Here is an 18,888-nt window from a genome sequence, read left to right as displayed (position 1 = left end):
CCCCTCTCCTTCTCTAACACATAGCTATAACCGCCCATTTACAATTGGAAAATAAGAGAAAGAAAAATGTTTTAGCATATTCTGACGGGTTGTTTGCAAGCATGTAGTATAACCTTGCAAATAAGGACAACTTTGATATTCAATCCTCTTGTAGAAAGTGGTAACCTATATACTAAGGAGCAAGTAATATTTGCATATGAAACCTTAGACACCAACCACTTGGCTAGCCAATAAACTCCGGGGGAAGCAACATATTGATGTGGGTGTAATGGGACATGTAATATTGCTGGATCAAGACTATGCTTCTGTGGTCGACTCCCCACATCTTGCGAAGATCTTTGCAAGAAACCACATTTAAAAACATTGTATGGACATGGTTGAATGACTCAAGTCTTGGTTAATAAATAACTTTCTTTGAAGCTGCTTTATTGCTGGTCTTACAGGCTTTCTATTTGGTGCTCTTTCGTCTCTCTAAATTTTCAAGGAAAAACTCCGAGGCTCAAAATGCCTCTGAGCAAGAATAGGCTGATTTTACTACTTGGAATGCTCTGTGTGGAACAAGGTAAATCTGCAACTCTCTCTCTCCCCAAAGGTAAGTTCCAAACAAACACTATCACTGCCTTTGTCTGAAGGAATAACCTTTGCTGGCAATGGGCATCACAACCCCAACTCAATATTCCTTTGGGAAAATAGAAGCATATAAATTTTGGAGATCTAATTGTTTTTCATGTAATTATTTTGAGCTTCTGTCCTGTAATCAGCATATGAAACTGCATAAAACATTCACGGGATACAATTTGAACAAGATGCATTGATCTGGAGAGAAAACTGGGATGATTCACTTATTTGGACATATCCCACAATCCCATCTTTTTTCATGGAGCAAATTCTGGAAATCAGCATCTATTGGTACATCTATTGGGAAGCACTGGAAATCTTTTGGAAAATTCTCCTATTGGGAAATATGAAGTCCATTTACTGTGGTGCATTATGAATGATCTTTTTTTCCTTCAAGTACCATAAGGTGAGAGTAGTTCTTGGCAGGCTTCTCTATAGTCAGAGTCGTGCCAGCCCCAAGAATCATCCTGTTTTCTGTCTTTGCTTCAGCGAGCTCAGGAAATAGTCAACTTCGTGTCTAATTTACTTATGATCCATCCAACTGAAACAGTTAGAAAATAAGTTTTTGATTCAATGTCATGCCTGCATTGGGTTCAGAACCAAAAAGTCTCAGTATTACAGCCATACTTTGCTGTTAATTAGCTGTGATTTTCTTTGATTCTTCACTTTCTCATCTGTAATGCAGGGGCGATAGTGCTTGATTCACAGGCATTGAATGGCGATTAAATGAGAAGTTATTTGAAAAAACTTTGTATATTTTACCATGTTAATCCAAATAGCTATGCTCTCAAGGATATGCTCTCAAGAAAAAACATTTGTTCATCCATCCAACTTTTCTAAGTGTCTACTGTATGCTAGGAATTGTGCAAAACCTTGGAAATACAGAGATGAGTAAAACATAGGTTTTTTTCCCTCATGTAGTTTATAGTCCAATGAGAGAGACAAACAACTCATTATCACAATACTGCATGGCAAAGTCTATAAAAGTGGGGAGGAAAGTGTACTACACAATACAGGAGAGATACTTACCACAGCTTGAGGAAACGAAGGAAGACTTCTCAGTTGAGGTGTTGCCCAAGTTGAGGAATAAGGATTAGAGGGTTCAGCCAGGTAAAGAAGCAGGGTGATTATCAGGCAGGGCTTTCTAGGCTCTCCTTGAAAACATGCTGAAAAGAATGACCTGCAGAAGGGACAGAATTACCATCCTCGAATTACCAGGGAGTCCTAAACATCTTTAATCTATCTCATCTGCTAATTGAGGAGTCAAAAAACACATTGAGGTTAAATAAGTAAATGAAACCTTTTCAGGGATAAAGTCTTCTCCACAAAAAGGAAAGAGTTCTTTTTGCCATTACCTGGCAACCCTTCTAGCCTAACACCACTGTGGTGTGTGAATCAGGACATCTTCTCTCCACCCCACTCTTCTCGAACAACCTGCCACTTTCCACTTGCACAAAGATTTAAATCCAATATCTGACAATGTGTCAGGCAGCATAGACCATGGTCTCCACTCAGTTTCCTGGGTGGAGCAAAGAAGATGTACACACAATTACAATCCAAGGCAGAATATGGCATCATCCACTTCACTACTTAACTGAGCAACTTCTATGCGTAATGAACTGTTCTAGACATTTTGAATTTAGATATTTCTAAGGTTAAGCTCCTATATTTGAGAAGACCACAGCCTAGCTGGGTTTTATGATGTAAAATTAACCATAATGGCCTGTGATAAATCCTATAGAAGTACAGAATGCTGTAAGGAGCCTCTAAGAGGGCAGGTTGCTCAAAACCAAGGGGGCTATAGTCCTGCTAACCCAGTGGAGATCTACCTCTGAGTCCCTTCACCTTCATATTAAAAAAAATAGGTGTCTTCATAATGTGCCCGTTCTATGTGAGAAAAGCTGAAGCAAATCTCACAATTAACATAAAGCCATTTTATAACATTTCTACATGCTCAACGTCCTACAGTTGCTTGCTCAGTAAAGTTTCCTGTATCCCTCATTTCCAGGAACTATCTAACCACTAAATTTTTGTCTTCTCTCATTCCCAGCTCCCACTTGTGGGCAGAGTTTGGTGAAGGCACAGCCTTGGAATTACCTTAACATTTTCAGTCGCATTGTTGGGGGAAGCCAAGTGGAAAAGGGTTCCTACCCCTGGCAGGTGAGTCTCAGGGAACATTCTCTGGCAGGTAGACTATGAGCTGTCTCAGGACTGGATCTCCCAGAAACACATGCTACTCATCAGTGAACTCCATTCTGCCTACCTCATAACCAGATATCTCATGAGTGTGGGCCAGGATCCAAGTCCCTCAAGATGTCCATCCATCGAGTTCCAGAAAATGTGTGTTCAGAATAATCATATGCACTATTGGCTTGCTCCAAAAATTGGAAATGCCATCCCAAACTTTCAGCCCCTAAGACAAAAATTGCACTTCAATAAGCTAAAAAAAAAAAAAACAAAAACCTCGTGAGTTTACAATTAAAAAAAACAATTTTCTTAGTCAATAAATATATTATATTGTTATAGTTAAAGATGCTCAGAAAAGCCAAAGCTGTCATATCCATAGGTCTAATTTCTGTTTGGAGATTTGTACCTATACCATAGGACATCTTAGGGATGTCCTTAGAAGCTGATATCCTAAGAATTCTCTCTCAATCTAATTTCCTGGTCTTCCCATGCCATAGAAATGCCTTTGTGCTTCTGTCTATAGCCTACAGTGTTCGCATTTATTGTCTTTGACATTCTCCCAGCTTTCTTTACCCTGAGAGCCATGTTGTATTCTTGCCTCTTAATTTTGTGAGCAATAGCCCCTTGCTTTTACTTTAAGTCAGTCACATCAATTTTTGGTAAGTGGCTATTTAGTAATGATTGGTTGATTGAATTTGTGCTCAGTAGGTTGACTAAACGGCTGAGTCATTGTCATTTGATTAACTGATGAATTAATTACTTGGTTGAAGAGTCGATTTGATCAGTTGCTTATCTGGTCAATTGGTTGACTAATCAATTCAGAAGTTCATATTCAAGTCATAGTCAGTGGTTTTACTTCCTTTTACTTACTATTCTTCACTGTATTAAACATTTGAATACTTTATTGAATAATTTTTGGTCAAAAAGAGACAGTTCTAATAAATTGATTTTTTTCTAATTTTGACAACGGAATTAACAGCATATACTTGTACCCATTTTAGAGTCAAATCAAATATCATGAACAAGATAAACCAAGTAATAGCAAGTAATTTGTAGAGGCAGATTAAAAAATAGGCTTGAAGCAGTGGTAGTTAAAAGCAAATAGTTAAAAGCATGAGGAAATTGTAGATACACACTATTGTCTAAGAGGCTTGGAGGAATTGAAGCATGTGTCGAAAGATTACCTTAGCCCTCACCTTGTTTTTCTCCCAAACCTCTTCATCTGGACTCTGCTATATCTTATACTTTTCTTTCTTTCTCTTCATTCACAGGCATTGTTCATATTATTAGGGTAACAGTCTGGGCCAACAGTATTATGAAAATAAACAAACAAACAAATAAATAAATACCACCAATTTTACTACCAATTCTACTAAACTCTTACAGCCAACCATCTCAATTAACTACCTCTTCTGTAGACCAGGGTTGGAAGTATTCTGGTTCCAACACTACCCTTCTGAGCTGTAATGGGACAGATTTTACTCCTTCACACTCCACAACTTCTAATATTTGTATATAAGACATCTGGGCCTATTTTTCAGAATATGCTCAGTCTCCAGGTTTTGTGGGAGGGGTCACAGGGCATTGACTTGCTCCCACTTAAGCTCTTTGTAATCCAGGTGTCTCTGAAACGAAGGCAGAAGCACATCTGTGGTGGAACCATCATCTCTGCACAGTGGGTGATTACGGCTGCTCACTGCGTTGCAAACAGGTAGGAAAGGCCTAGTTCATGGATGAATGCCAGATTATCCACCTTCTCTTTTGGAATCAGCAGCAACAACTCTATTACAACATGGAAATGTGTGATGTATGCATTAGCATGGGAACATCCTAAATGCATGACACAAAAAGGCTAAGTGACACTGTCAGAGGGTACTTAACTTGATAGAAAACATACTTTCTTTGCAGGAGTAGAAAATTTTATTTACTCAAACATGACTGGAAGTAATTAAAGAATAACATCCAAGTGAAAACAAAGGATCATAAAGATACATTTGTGAAAAGCCTTTCCTACATTTCAGTGAAAAAAAAAATCTGGTTCATTATGCATCCTAAAAAATTGGTAAAAGAACCCAGTGCTTCTAATTATGACTTTGTTTCATACAATAAAGTCTATATACAAAATGTGTATTCTGGAAAATATTGCTCCTACCAGTATTTTGCTTTTATAACACATGTCTGATCATACTGATCCCATTTTTGGAAGATTTATTTGTGATTTCTGTCCTTGTAAAGGAGCTGACATTAAACATTAGTAATAGAAAGCCATGCCCTGGTAGCCCCTGGCCCTGACCAGCATTGTCCATGTTTAGTCATGGGCTCACTGCAGCTGTTGGAACGCAACTTTATATTTCAGTAACTCACTTCTTGATCCAAATTCTCTTCTTCCTTTTCCAAAAGTGTAAAAACAGTTCTCCCTCAAATGCAAAGGTCATTTTTGTTCTATTTTTTTTTCCTTTGAAATCAACTTACAGCATTTAAAGATTAAGACAAAATTGATAGAGGAAACCAAAGGGAGGCCAGTAAAATGTAAAGAAGTCTCTCATGTCCGCTTTTCTACTGGTCATGCCTCTCTGAGCTTCAGTCTAACAACTTCCATCTTTCATCCACTTTTCTGTGTGCTCTAAATGTTCTATTGTTATTAGTACTCTGGATAGTCACTAGGCTGCAATCAAGTCCCATATTTGTCCTCTTTCATTTTAAGTCAGCAAACATCCCCTGGATATTCACTTGGCATTAGACACTTTGGTGGGTACCAAGATACAAAGGTAAGTAAGATGTAATTCCTGCCCACAGAGAGTTGATAGTCTAAAGAAAAGTTAATTGATAATTTCACTGTAGTGTGGCAGGTGGTTAGGCTAAAGAGATGCTGTGTATTAGGTTAGGTACCCAATATAGCCAAGAGCTGGAGGGAGTATACCAGGAGAAAATTACAACCTTTTCAGTTCTATATAAAAAAAAAATCACTTCTGGGAATAAAGGGTGCCCAAAGACTGTAAGCCCAAAGTTCTTAATACAACTCAATGCATTCTACCGAGTTCTTTTTAGATAACTTTGCTACAGAAAGAATGGCAATAGAGTGGTCTTTCCCATCTCACACCATGTCTCTAAATTACAAACATAAAGAATGTAAGGAGAAGATCCTCACTTCCCATTGTGTTCATCAGTCCCAAAGCCTTAACTGTGTATACTCGCTGAGATACCAGAGTTTTGGTGTTATTACGTCTTTCACAATGTACACTGAGCATTAGATCTCTGATATTAAAGCAGCATACTTAGGGGAATCACAAGTAATTCTCAAACAATCTCACTGCTATTGAAGCCAGGCCAGCCAGTTAGGGTAGCTGAATAAAGTCCACTATGGCTTCAGACCTCTGAGTTACAATATAAATGCATTTTTAGACATTTAATGAATAACATTGCAAAGTATTCAATTTGTCATATTATTGGCTCCATTTGAGGCCACTCTTTACTAGTTCCCCACTTAAATCGGGAACTTTTGCATTTTTACTAGTAGTGATGGAATCATTCTCGCTTTCTCTGTTCAGTATCCTCACACTCATATCATCCATCCATGTGATTTGAAAGAGGCCAGATTGTCAACCATTACGAGTATACTCAGAGGCTAAATGAAAGTCAGCCATTTTACCGCTTCTTCTTCATAGAAATATCGCATCAACTTTGAATGTTACTGCTGGAGAGTATGACTTGAGTCGTATAGAGCCAGGGGAGCAAACCCTCACCATTGAAACCATCATCATACACCCCTACTTCTCCATCAAGAAGCCAATGGACTATGATATTGCTCTTTTGAAGATGGATGGCGCCTTCCATTTTGGTAAACATTAGAGGTTCACTCTGAATTGTCTATCCCATGTGCTCTATAACTTCTGTTCCATAGCACATTTCCTACAGCGTATGTTATGTAGCATATGTCCAACAGTTCTGGGTCATGCACTTTGAGACAGGAATTTGAGGTGGAGGGTCCCCTATGTGAAGCTCTTTTTGCTTGTGGCTTCAAATATAGGATTATGTGGATTCAGGAGAGAGTCTTTCTTTGTCTGATAAGTGGCCCCTGGAGGTGCGAGGCATAGATATTACAACTCTCACAAGGTCTTTGGGGAACCACCTACATACCAAATGGTGAGTGGCTTAGGATGTCCTCTCCTCCGTGGATGAGACAAACCCTGTCCTGCTCTTTTCTTCAGGCCAGTTTGTGGGCCCAATGTGTCTTCCAGAGCCAAAGGAAGAATTTGAGGCTGGATCTATTTGTACAACTGCAGGCTGGGGCCGCTCAGCTGAAGGTAAGAACTTGTATGCCACTTCTCTTAATCAGATGTCAGAACTTCCTGGTGGGTAATTAGAAAATACAGTTGTTTTTAATCTATTTTAAAAAACAACAACAATGGTGTAAGCATTTCAAAAGAGAATATTCATTGAACATAGAAATTCAGGTCTTTCCAAAGGACACAAACCTGAATGTAGCATCTTCAATTGAGGAAGTGCGAGAGTGCTTCACTGGGGCTCTCATCTCTGTGTTTTCTAGATGGCGTTGTCTCGCAGGTATTGCAGGATGTGAACCTGCCCATTTTGACCCAGGAAGAGTGTGTGGCAGCTTTGTTAACCCTAAAGAAACCCATCAGTGGGCAGACCTTTCTCTGCACAGGTTTTCCGGATGGAGGGAGAGATGCATGTCAGGTAGGTGGGAGTGGTCAGGCTGAAAGGTCCCTGGCTGGGCTTCCCTCAGCTTTGCCATCAGGTGAGGGGCTGAAAGAAGGCTACAGGCAAAACTGGATTCTTGTCAGGGGTGGCAAGGGAGGTCAGGTTGAAATAAAGTGACAGTTTTTACAATCTGTTTTTACTGGAGAGTGTGAATTCAGAGGAGGTCTTCTCCTTTTTCCAAAAGACCAACTAACAGAGATAGTGCCATCAGTGAGCTTAGGGTTCTCTACAGCTGAAGGATGGCTGGGGTTTTCCTACTTAGAAGTTTCCATCTAGTGGATAATCACTTTCCTTCCATTCCTCCCGCTGACCAAGATCTGGGATCAGTTTCACTACTGGGCAAGACTTCTCTGAGTCTGCAGGATGAGATAGGAGATGGAAGAAAGGGTGGAAGGGGAAGGATGGGGAAGAAAGAGGTGGAATTGATAGGCCCTAATGATATTTGAAGATTTAATGTGAATTGTGCTTGGCTGTTCTCCTGGCCACCGAGTCCAAGTTATTAGAAGTGAAGAAATATCATTGATCCTCCTTTAGCATATTCTTGGGGGGAAAGAGTGAGCACAGACACTGATAATGATGGTAATGGAGGCTTTTCCCCCTGCAGGGAGATTCAGGAGGTTCCCTCATGTGCCGGAATAAGAAGGGGGCTTGGACTCTGGCTGGTGTGACTTCTTGGGGTTTGGGCTGTGGCCGAGGCTGGAGAAACAACATGCAGGAAGATAACCAAGGATCCCCTGGGATCTTCACAGATCTTAGAAAAGTGCTTCCCTGGATCCACAAACACATCCAAATTGGTAATAAACCCAGCACATAAGGTCAAGAAGCTAGGGCCAGAGAGAGCGTCAGCAGAGTCTAGGCAAGACAGGACCACTGAGCAGACAGGCTTGCTTCTGTTTTTAGTGTAGTACATAAGAATTGTGACATTTATGAAATTTAAAACAAGAGTAAAATATGGTGTGCAGTGTAGCATACAAATATATAAAGAAACGTGAATCCATTCATCCTAGACTTTGTCAAATTGCCTTTAGTTGAAACAATCAGTTAGAGATGTATTTTCACCATTTACTTCTCAACTGTGCTAGCAAGATTTATCAAGCTATAGAGAAATTTTGCTCCCCAGAGGACAATGTCTGCATTGGTTTGTGGTTGTCACAATGTGGGGGTGCCACCCACCTAGTGGGAAGGAGGTATGGATGTTGCTAAGCATCCTATAATGCACAGAACAGACCCATGACAAAGAATGATCCAACCCAAAATGTGAGTGATGCTGTGGTTGAGAAGGCCAGGCACAGATCTGGGTACCATACGTCTGAAAAGATCAGGGTCTATAAACATCTTCTACTAGACTGATCAGAGAGTTAATTGAAACTTCGGTTCTGCCTCCACATCCAACGTAATTGTTTTCTAACTAGTAGCTTCCAGCTTCAATAGGGCTTCTGTTCTGTCCCAAAGGAGTTAATTAAAATTCATTTGGTAAGAACTTGGGTTTGTTACCAAGTGTACAGCGGCAGGCATCCAAACCCTCAGCTCAAGTGGTAGCTACCCCAATAACTCTTTTTTGGTTGCGGGCCACTTATTCTCATCTCCAGCATCCCTTCTCATCAACAATGGGAGAAGTAGACCAGATAACCTCTTCCTCTGTGTAACCTCCCAGCTAATCATGGCCTGATTAGTGCACTTAATAAAGAGAGTGAAATTTCATTCAAACACCGAGACCACGTTCCTGTTTTGTCAAATTACGCCTTCTGTTCTTTCCAGAGATCAGATTTTCATTAGTTGCATAGTGACTTAAAAATCCCTGCACTTTTGAGCCAGGGAAATGCTAACTTGTTGAAATATTGTTCAGGATACCACAAACCGTGAATAGCACGCTTCACTTTCTTTCCCAGGGAAGCGGAGGAAGAGCTCCAGAGGTGGGTATTTCTTACAGCCTGTTCCACCGGGAGCAGGAATTAGTATCTAGTATTTCTGAATGTAAGTTCCTTTTGTAATCGAAAGTCTTAGGAAGAGCTCTCTCTGCTCACTAGGTAGAAAGCTACCCACACTTGGGGCACCCACAGCCATTCCCTGCCAGTCAGGGCAGCCCATCACCCAGAAGGAGCTCTGGATTCTCTCCCATTTCACTTCTTCAAGCCCTCCATCTCAACTCAGCAAACACTTGCCGAATCCTAGCTTTAGATCAGACACTTGAGAGGGAGCGGGAGGTGAGGTGGTGCTGATGGTCACTAAGCTACACGCCTTACCCCGAAAGTGTCCTCGTGTGTACAGGGGACTCTCCCCCACATTGCCAAGTCTTCAATGAAGCTGCTCTGTGACTTTGGGAAAGCCCCTTCCTACCTCTGGACCTCAGTTTCCTTGTCCATAAAGAAAAGAATCTGGGAGCGCTTGGGTGACACAGTCGGTTAAGTGTCCGACTTCAGCTCAGGTCATATTTTGCAGTTTGTGAGTTCTAGCTCCGCATCAGGCTCTGTGCTGACAGCTCAAAGCCTAGAGCCTGCTTCGGATTTCGTGTCTCCCTCTCTCTTTGCCCCTCCTCCACTTTGCGCGCACGCTCTTTCTCTCAAGAATAAATAAACGGTTAAAAAAAAATGTCTGGATCAGATAGTCTCTAAGGCACCTTTGGCTCAAATATTCAGTGTGTCTGTGAGTCTGTGGAACTAAATACAAAGATAGTTTCAGGAAAAAGAGTATCTTGAGAGCTGCAGGAGTAAGTGGCTGGGGGGAAAAAGCCAGAGGAGGCTTTGGAACACAGATGCATTTTAAGCTGAATCACAACAAACAAAGAAAAAACAAAACCACAAAGAACCAGTAGAATGTTGTCAGGTGGAAATGGGATACAGATAAAGAAAAATACTGCAGCTCAAGGAATCCTCTTTGTCGAAAGATGGATGCTAAAAGATGGAGATAGGAAAATGTTGGGGTGAGAGACCAGTATGTCAGTCAGAGCAACTGAAGTGAGGGAGATTAGAAAACAAATGGAGACCAATTTGTAGAAATTTTGGATGCCTGTCAAAAAAAAGTTTGGATTTACTGAGTAATAGGAAGTTGATTAATTAAATAGATAGATTAGAGCAGTACTCTGGCGGTATGAGAACAGCGCATAGGGGATAGGATGGAGGGGAAATCATTCAAGGTGGACTTATGAGATTACACATTAGTTCTAGAGGCTTAGGGCAATGGCCGGGGAATGAAAGGATGGGAATGGAAACAAGAAGAATTGGCACCTGGCAGTCACTTAGATGGGGGGGGGGGGGTGGGAGACAGGGAGGAACCAAGGATGGTACCAAAGTTCTGAGCCTGAGAAACGAAGCAAAGGGCACCTAAAAGTAATCGAATCAGAAGTGGAAGCAGTTTTTTGCAGAACATCTGTAGCATGTTAAGGGGATATCTAGGAGATGGTTGAAAAACGAGGTCTGAAGTTCAGAAGTGTAGAATAACAGTTGAAACTCAGAGTATGGATGAGACTAGTCAGAGGGCTCATGTAAAAAGAGATGAAAGCTAAGGATAGAGGGGCGCCTGGGTGGCTCAGTCGGTTAAGTGTCCGACTTCGGCTCAGGTCATGATTTCACAGTTTGTGAGTTTGAGCCCCACATCGGGCTCTGTGCTGATGGCTCAGAACCTGCAGCCTGCTTCGGATTCTGTGTCTCCCTCTCTCTCTCTGCTCCTCCCCCACTTGCACTTTGTCTCTCTCTCTCCTCTCCAAATTAAATAAACATTAAAAATTTTTGGAAAAAAAAAAAAAGAAAGCTAAGGATAGAACCAGGAAATACATGTATTTATAGAAGCAAGTTATGATGGAGTGAAGGAGAAGGAATCATTGAATCTCAAGGTTAAGCAGGATCTAAAAAGAACAAAAAAGAGTAAGGCATCACAGAAGCAAGAGAAATATTTGACAAGAGAGGAACCATGCATAATGAAGAACCAGGCACTTCTGTACAGGTTCTAGAAGGAGAGGACTATTGTGGCCAGTCACCACTGTTACCCTGATTCTCGTGGCTCTCTTTCCCAGCCTCATGCAGTGAGCAGGATCATGTGCTCCGTGAGTCTCAGGGAGAGCTGCACTACCCAGAAAGCCCCTACCTGTATTATGAGAGCAAGCAGTGAGTAGCCTCCCTGCCACTCTTCCCCCAGCCCCCACCTCCAGTCTGGCCGTGCCCACTAACTGGACACTTTCTGTCTCGAAATAACTCCCTCTTAATGTATCTGCCTGCAGGCTGTGTGTCTGGATCCTGCTGGCACCAGAGAAGATGCATGTGCTGCTCAATGTTTCCCACTTGGATGCAGAGTCTTGTCACCACACTTACCTCTCGATATATTCCTTAGAAGACAGACTTCTTGGTGAGTGGATGCTGACATTGTCAAATGGATGTTGTGCTGCGAGGACTTAATGGGGCCGGGCTGCAGGCTGTCTGGCACTGAGGCATCTGTAAATACCACACTTTCTGTCTGCAAGTTTCAGACTCAGAATTGACAGTGGAAAGGAACTGATGTGAGCCTGTGTGATGGTTGCAAGGCCACAGAACACTTCATTGGCTCCATCTGCTTCCCATGGAACCAGACTTCCTAGATTTATTTGCCGGGTCTGGGGCCCATCAGGGGTAAAATATAGACATACTGCAGGACCTCTCAGGCAGAATGCTGCTTTCGTAGGCATGAAAATGACCTTTCCTGCATCACCCAGCTAATAAGGAAAATACCGATGGATAACCATGAGCAGGAAACAAAGGTTATTTAGGCAAGAAACAGAAACAGGGGAGCATTTCTGTGGTTCTTAATAGGAGATTTTGCCCCCAGGAGATATTTGGCAATGTCTCAAGCATTTTTCGTTGTCATGACTAGAGACAGTATTACTGGCATCTGATGAGTATGGCCAGAGATGCCACAAAACATCTGATAAATGCACAGGACAACCTGAACACGAAGAATGTTCCAGTTAAAAAATATCAGCAGTACCGAGGTTGAGAAACCCTGGTTTAGATAACCCTATACTGTCTTGACAAATCCAGTTCAAGGCCAGTTCTCCTGAAGTCTCTTAATGGATGCTGTTTTCTAGACTCTGAACAAAGACTCTTGATTCTTACATTCCAGGGAAGTTCTGTGGAGAAAGCCTCCCTTCATCAGTTCTTATTGGCTCCAACTCTGTACGGCTGAATTTCGTCTCTGATGCCACAGATCATGCAGCTGGGTTTAATCTCACCTATAAAGCTCTAAAACCAAACTACCTTCCTGGTAAAACCGTTTGCTTATATCACATACTACCCAGGCCTTTTAGAGAAGTTGAGGCCCCGCAGGGATGAAGTGAGGGGCAGGGAGCTCCCCAACAGGGTCTGTTTGGTTCCATCACGGAGGGGGCCACAAGGCAGGTGAGAGGCCATGAAGGTGCTCCTTCTCCCGTCCTGCTGACTCGTGCTGATCACATACCCAAGTGAGCTGAGAGGGCTGAACGAGTTCTGGAGAATCAGCGCACAGACGTCTTCCTTCTTATTAGCTCTGCCTGAGGAGTCAGCTGATGAGCCATTTGTGGGAGACAGGTGGAAGCACACAGAGGATTGATTCCTCTTGGCTTGAGCGATGCCATTGTTAGGACGTTTTCCCTTGTGTTTCAGATTCAGGTTGCAGTTCCCTTACTGTCCTTTTTGAAGAAGGCCTCATACAGAGTCTTCACTATCCTGAATACTATAGCAACATGGCCAACTGTGACTGGGTTTTTCAAGCCCCCAAACACTACCTAATAAAGGTACTGACCTTGGTTACCCTCAACTTTGCTCTGGTATCTCCACAGAAGACCTAACATAAACACCATGAGGGCAGAGGTTTTGTGTTTTGTTTTGTTTTAATCAGATCTATTCCCTGGTACCCAGCATACAAAGTTCTTTGATATATACGTGTTGAGTAACAGACTAGCCTATTTTCCCTGTAACTACCTACATACACCACTAGATGGCAGCTGTGCACTTTACTCTGTTGAAGGGCTGTCTCCATCTGGATCTGGTAACTGGTTTAATCAGTACCTGGTCCCTTCTAGAAACAAGCATTTCTTCCTTATTAACTAAACTGCTAACAAAACACTTTGTAAGTAATGGCTAACAAAAGTCAATGCCAATAAGACCTCAAACATCAAGCCTTCCATGCAGAGGGAACAGAGCAAGCACAGAGGAGCTAGCGTAGAACAGGCTGAGGGACTGGCTGGCCTCGAGTCAGAGCTGTATTGGGAAGGGTAGTGGAAGAGGAGCTGAGTTAAAAGTACAGAGGTTTTTGAATATCAGGATACGGAGTTTATTCAGCATTTGATTCGTAGCTTTTGTGGTTCGTTAAACACTAGTAGGCCATCTGCGGAGAGATGCCACCAGAGAGTTGAAGGTAAGACTGCAGCCAGAATGAGGTTGGAAAGAGGCATTTATTTAGAAGTCCTTCTCTTAAAATAATAATTGAAAGCGAGAGAGGATATGAAGGAGAGAAAGGAGACTAGAAAACAAAGGGGGAGGAGTAAGGATGGATAAGACCTCCAGGTTCCTATATATATATATATATATATACATATATATTTTTTTTTTTTGAGAGAGAGAGCGACAGAGAGACAGAGTTTGAGTGGGGAAGGGGCAGAGAAAGAGGGAGACACAGGATACAAAGCAGACTCCAGGCTCCAAGCTCTCAGCACAGAGCCTGACACAGGGCTCAAACTCACGAACCGCAAGATCATTACTGCAGCCAAAGTCAGACGCTTAACTGACTGAGTCACCCAGGCGCCCCAGGTTCTCATATATTTAAGAGGCAAAAAGAAGTCTGAGAGTCAGGAGGAAGTGTGGAGTTAGAACAGTCCAGAGAACAGAGCCTTTAATTTAAAACACAAAGCAAGCAAACAAACAAAAAGCTGTGGCCGAGTTTGGATTTACCACAAAGTTAGGGTTTGAAAAGGAGGACTGAGAATTTCAGCCATCCAGCCCTCAGCTCATCTCCCAGCAAAAAGGTAAAATAATTGGATTGACAAATGAACAATAGAGAGCAGGTGGGAGTGGGGGGGGGCACCTGAAATAGCAAGTCTGATGTTCGGAAAAGAAAAAAGATCACGCAGGTTTTACACATGACGGGAGAAGAAAACACAGAGAAAATAAGTAGAGAATTTCTCTTTCTAAAAGCTTCTGGAACCCAAACATTCAAAAGAGAAATTTCAGGAGGAAGCAGCACTAAGGGAAGATTGGTTATGAGTAATGGAGGGTAAAAGTTTAAGTATGAGCGGATTTCTGGAAGGAGGAAGACAAAATTTAGTTGAAAATCTGAACGTGCCAGAGCTAGAAGTGATTCAAAAACACACCTATTCAATAAATGCGTACTGAGTGCCGTGCATCAGTGAAATGATGATTTCACACCCTGTAGTCAGTGACAGCACCAGTGTGCAGGACCCATTCAAGATAGGAATTTGGAGATTAGGATTACAAGTCAGAACTATGTGCATATCATTTGACTCGGAGAGAAAAGGGTTTACTACTGGAAAGTATTGTAGTAAGGATGTAGAAATGTTTGAATGGATCCCACTTCTGATAACTCTCCTTTTCCCTGTGCCTACATTCACCATTAGTGATCACTTACCTCCGCTTTGTCCCATCCATGCAGCCCTGTGTCTTTTGCTGAGTGTTCAGGCTCCATTTAATCCCCATCATCTGTGTGTTTAAAATATAAATTCCCACCTCATCAGCCCTATGTCTCACTGCTCCGCTCTTCAAAGTCAATTGAAGGCCGGTACTCTCAAATTGCTCAGATTGTTCTTTGCTGTTTCTTTGGTCTTCCTAGGAGGGCACCAGGGAGCTCAAATATTTACACCTTTACATTTGGTCCCTGTTTGGTAGCTTAGATGCATCTAGAGTTTAGAAGTCTGTGGTATAGCATCTTCTCCTAAGTAATTTAACCTACTCATGAATGCCCCATTCACTTTCCTCTTATGGTCACACCCCAGAGCAAGCTGAGCACGCCACATTTCTCTGCTTACTCAAAATCAGGTCAATGGTTCATTTGATTTGCTGTGGCTGTAATGTGGAGTCTTGTCAGCTTTCCTTTCAGAGTCTGGAAATAGAAGAGAATGGAGATTGTTCTTCTATGTGGCGGTGCACAGGGATGTGGTTTGCCTTTGGACCCAGTCCTTTGGGGGGAATTGTTCTTGGGAGTAAAAAGGGTCTGGTTCAAGCTTCCTTCATTCCCTACACCCCCTCCTTCCCTCCTCCCTAAGTGGTCACTACCACCACCCCTTCTCCCAGGTCAGGGGCAGGAAGGGCCAGAGGGAGAACCAAAGAGCTATTTGGACAGAAGGTGTGGAAGGCCCCCAGTGATCTAAGGGTCAGAAGGGGAAAGTGCCACTGAAATAAGCCCATTGACTCAAACTAGTTCTCTAAGGGGCATTCTCAGTGGGAGTCTTTCTATTCTGAAAATGAACTGTGACACCACAAAAAAGTTTATTTCTCAACAATTGCCTAAAGGTTAATTTTTTTTTTCCCTATCCAATGCCATGCCTATTTGCTGGGTCCTTGACCGCGTCTTGCCTGGGCTGGGCTTTAACCAGCAAGGTTTTGTGGTTTCGTTGCTCCTGCCCCTGTGCTGAGCTCCTCTGGTGTAATGCTCATCAGCTTCCAGTCAGATAAAAATGTGACCTACAGAGGCTTTCAAGCTAAAGTCTCTTTCATCCCTGGAACAGGTAAGAAGACAGAGGCATCAACATCTTGGGTCTCAATTCCCATCCTCGTAATGCAGTAAGAATGGGAAGCCTTTACAGCCCAACATGGATGCAGTTGGTCCTCAGCATTTGCAGCATCTCTGTCCTATAAAGTCACCCTGAACACCAAATTAGTGATTACTGAACCTCTGCTCCGAGGAGTTAGGTTCCTGGGAGCCTCTGGTTTTATGGGTGTTTCTGTTTAAAGTCACCTTACATATTGTTGGTTCATTAACACTGAGCTCACAGCCAGTGAGCCTGTGCCTGTGCCTATAGCCTGTGCCTCAGCAAAGCTCATCTATCACATATATTTTCTCCATAAGGCACATCACAGCCTCCTTGCCCTTACAAACACTAGATGGCACTGCAGCACAATGTCTAGAGCCATTTCAAACAGCAAAATCACCAACAAAAGGCACAAAAATGCAAAAAACCCATGGCATTCAAGGGACCATGGAAAGGACACTTGTTTATAGTATAAGAGCTAAAACAAGAAGGCAGAGTGCCGCCTCATTAGACCTCAGCTAGGAATACGTGCATCAGGTGACTCAAATTGGTCACTGTTCTGCAAGTGTCCTTGAATGATCATGAAAGCACCATTCGTTCTGAGTTACAAATAAATGTTAGGGTGTAGGTGACTTTGCAAATGTGGAATCCATGAAGAATGAGGATCAACTCTATGCCTGAATCATGGCCTGTCCTTACTATATGTGTGATCTAAGAGTCATCTGAGACTCATTTACTCCAGCCTCACCATGGAAGAATAATACATGCCTAGTAAGAAAGTAGAATTAAATCAGATCACCCTTGGCCATGAGCAAGTGTGTAACACATAACAGAGGCTCGGAAATGTGAAATGTCTTCACCAGCTCTCAGCCCCTAGATACACGAGCAACACAACTCCCCTCCAAGTCCTCACACCCATGAGCATTCTGCCCAAATCCTACAAAGCCATCTGTTGGCTTCTCAAGTTGTTCATTCTTGTTAGACAAGCAGTTCTTTATGGCAAACCCAGGTTATAATTAAAATACTCCACTTTTCAATTAAAACACCCATGGTCCAGCCGACTGAGATGCTCCAGAATTCTAACAGTAGTAATTTTCTGGTAAGTTCCAAACACTGGCCCTGTGTGTGTGATCTGAGAAGTTGTATATGCTTACACTCAGATTTAAACATCTCCAGATCAGAGGACAAGTCATTGTTTTTGGAGACATGGAACGTACTACCTGAAGATCACAATGCTTCTGGTAAGATGTTGTGGGGAATGTGACCAAGAGATACCCACAGAGTGTATCAGCCAGGGTTCAACCAGAGAATCTCAAAAAGATATGTTGCAGTCCCAACCTCCAGTACCCCAGAATGTGACCTTATTTAGTGCTAAAGTCTTTACTGAGGTAATCATGTTAAAGTGAGGTCATTAGTGTGGGCCTTAACCCAATATGACTGCTGTCCTTATAAAAGGAGAAATTTGGACGTGGAGAGAGACACCTGCACAGGGAGAACGTCACCTGGACATGAAGGTGGAGAGTGGGGTGATGCACCATCTACAAGCCAAGCAACACGGGTGATCACTAGCAAACCACCGCAGGCTGTGGGAGAAGCACCATCACCACCCACAGAAGGATCCAACCACACTAACACCTTGATCTCGGGCTTGTAGCCTCCAGAACTATGACACAATAAATTTCTGTTCTTCTAAGCCAGCCCGTTTATGATATTTTGTTACAGCAGGCCAAGCAAGCTAATACACCAGGAATTGGCTAACATGGTTGCAGGGGATGACCAAGCAATTAAACCTATCTGGCAGGCAGTCAGAAAGAGAAAATCACAGGGGGCACCTGGGTGGCTCAGTCAGTTAAGCGTCCGACTCCTGACTTAGGCTCAGGTCATGATCTTACCCTTTCCGTGGGATGGAGCCTTTCTTCCGGCACTGCATTGGGCGGGGCCTACCTGGGATTCTCTCTCCCCTTCCCGCCTCTCAAAATAAATAAACATTTGAAAAAGAAAAGAGAAGTTCACAGGACACTGGAATTCCACAGGCATGGGCTGAAGGTATTCTCCAAAGGCAAAATTTCTTCTCTTTTTCGGGGAAGCCTCAGCTCTGTTCTTAAGGCCTTTGCAACTAATTAGGTCAGGCCCACCCAGATTATCCAGGATGATCTTCTTTACCTCAAGTTCACTGACTGGGGACTTTTATTACATCTGCAAAATACCTTTACAGCAACACCTAGATTATTGTTTCATTGAATAACTGGAGGCTGTGGCTTAGCAAAGTCCACACATCAAAAAAGCCATCACACAGAGCTATGTGGGATGCAGTCATTGTCCATTTTGCTCAAAGCAACACTGAAATCTTCCTAGCCACAAGAAACAAACTTCCCATCTAAATAGATTCATTTCGTGGAAATGGGTAAACAGTGTGTCAAACTGGGGTCTGACTCACGAGATCTGTGCACTAAAAAAAAGTGAGTCCACCACTACGTTTTAATGCCAATGAGCATTGAGAAGTGCTGGACTTTCTCTTGTCCTTGTTTGCTCTGTGGCACCCAATGACACACATGTGCCACATCCTGGTCCATGTGGAAAACCAGGTGAGCGGAGCAGGCAGAGGAGGGAGTAGGGCAGCTTTTATGGTTTGCCAATTTGATAGTTTGTCAAGA

General features: G+C 42.6%; 2 protein-coding genes across 5 annotated transcripts in view; one reads left to right on the top strand and one right to left on the bottom strand.

Moving 5' to 3' along the window:
• LOC123601315 (olfactory receptor 481) overlaps nucleotides 1-18,888 on the bottom strand; it is a 51,408-nt gene that overhangs the window by 19,478 nt on the left and 13,042 nt on the right. For 2 of the 4 annotated variants that reach the window (XM_045484379.1, XM_045484382.1), the window contains 5 exons: nucleotides 6,943-7,154; nucleotides 4,002-4,104; nucleotides 2,882-3,031; nucleotides 1,974-2,137; nucleotides 1,648-1,798 (listed from right to left, as the gene is read on the bottom strand). The gene's annotated coding sequence lies outside the window, so the exon portion shown is untranslated. Of the gene's footprint in view, nucleotides 1-1,647; nucleotides 1,799-1,973; nucleotides 2,138-2,881; nucleotides 3,049-4,001; nucleotides 4,105-6,942; nucleotides 7,155-18,888 lie in introns of all 4 variants that reach the window. The other 2 variants (XM_045484381.1, XM_045484380.1) reach the window with 2 other exon arrangements.
• OVCH2 (ovochymase 2) lies at nucleotides 358-18,118 on the top strand. Its single transcript, XM_045484386.1, is given in 15 exon segments — nucleotides 358-592; nucleotides 2,669-2,778; nucleotides 4,425-4,516; nucleotides 6,471-6,643; nucleotides 7,014-7,109; nucleotides 7,352-7,503; nucleotides 8,132-8,321; nucleotides 9,417-9,440; nucleotides 11,537-11,627; nucleotides 11,741-11,865; nucleotides 12,616-12,756; nucleotides 13,134-13,264; nucleotides 15,571-15,613; nucleotides 15,616-15,645; nucleotides 16,079-18,118. Coding segments are annotated over 15 exon segments (1,677 nt in total). The 5' UTR covers nucleotides 358-504; the 3' UTR covers nucleotides 16,270-18,118.

This window comes from Leopardus geoffroyi, chromosome D1, assembly GCF_018350155.1.
Source record: "Leopardus geoffroyi isolate Oge1 chromosome D1, O.geoffroyi_Oge1_pat1.0, whole genome shotgun sequence".
Classification (NCBI taxonomy): Eukaryota; Metazoa; Chordata; class Mammalia; order Carnivora; family Felidae; genus Leopardus; species Leopardus geoffroyi.
The sequence above is the reverse complement of the archived record's forward strand: the minus strand, read 5'-3'. Positions and strand labels throughout refer to the sequence as shown.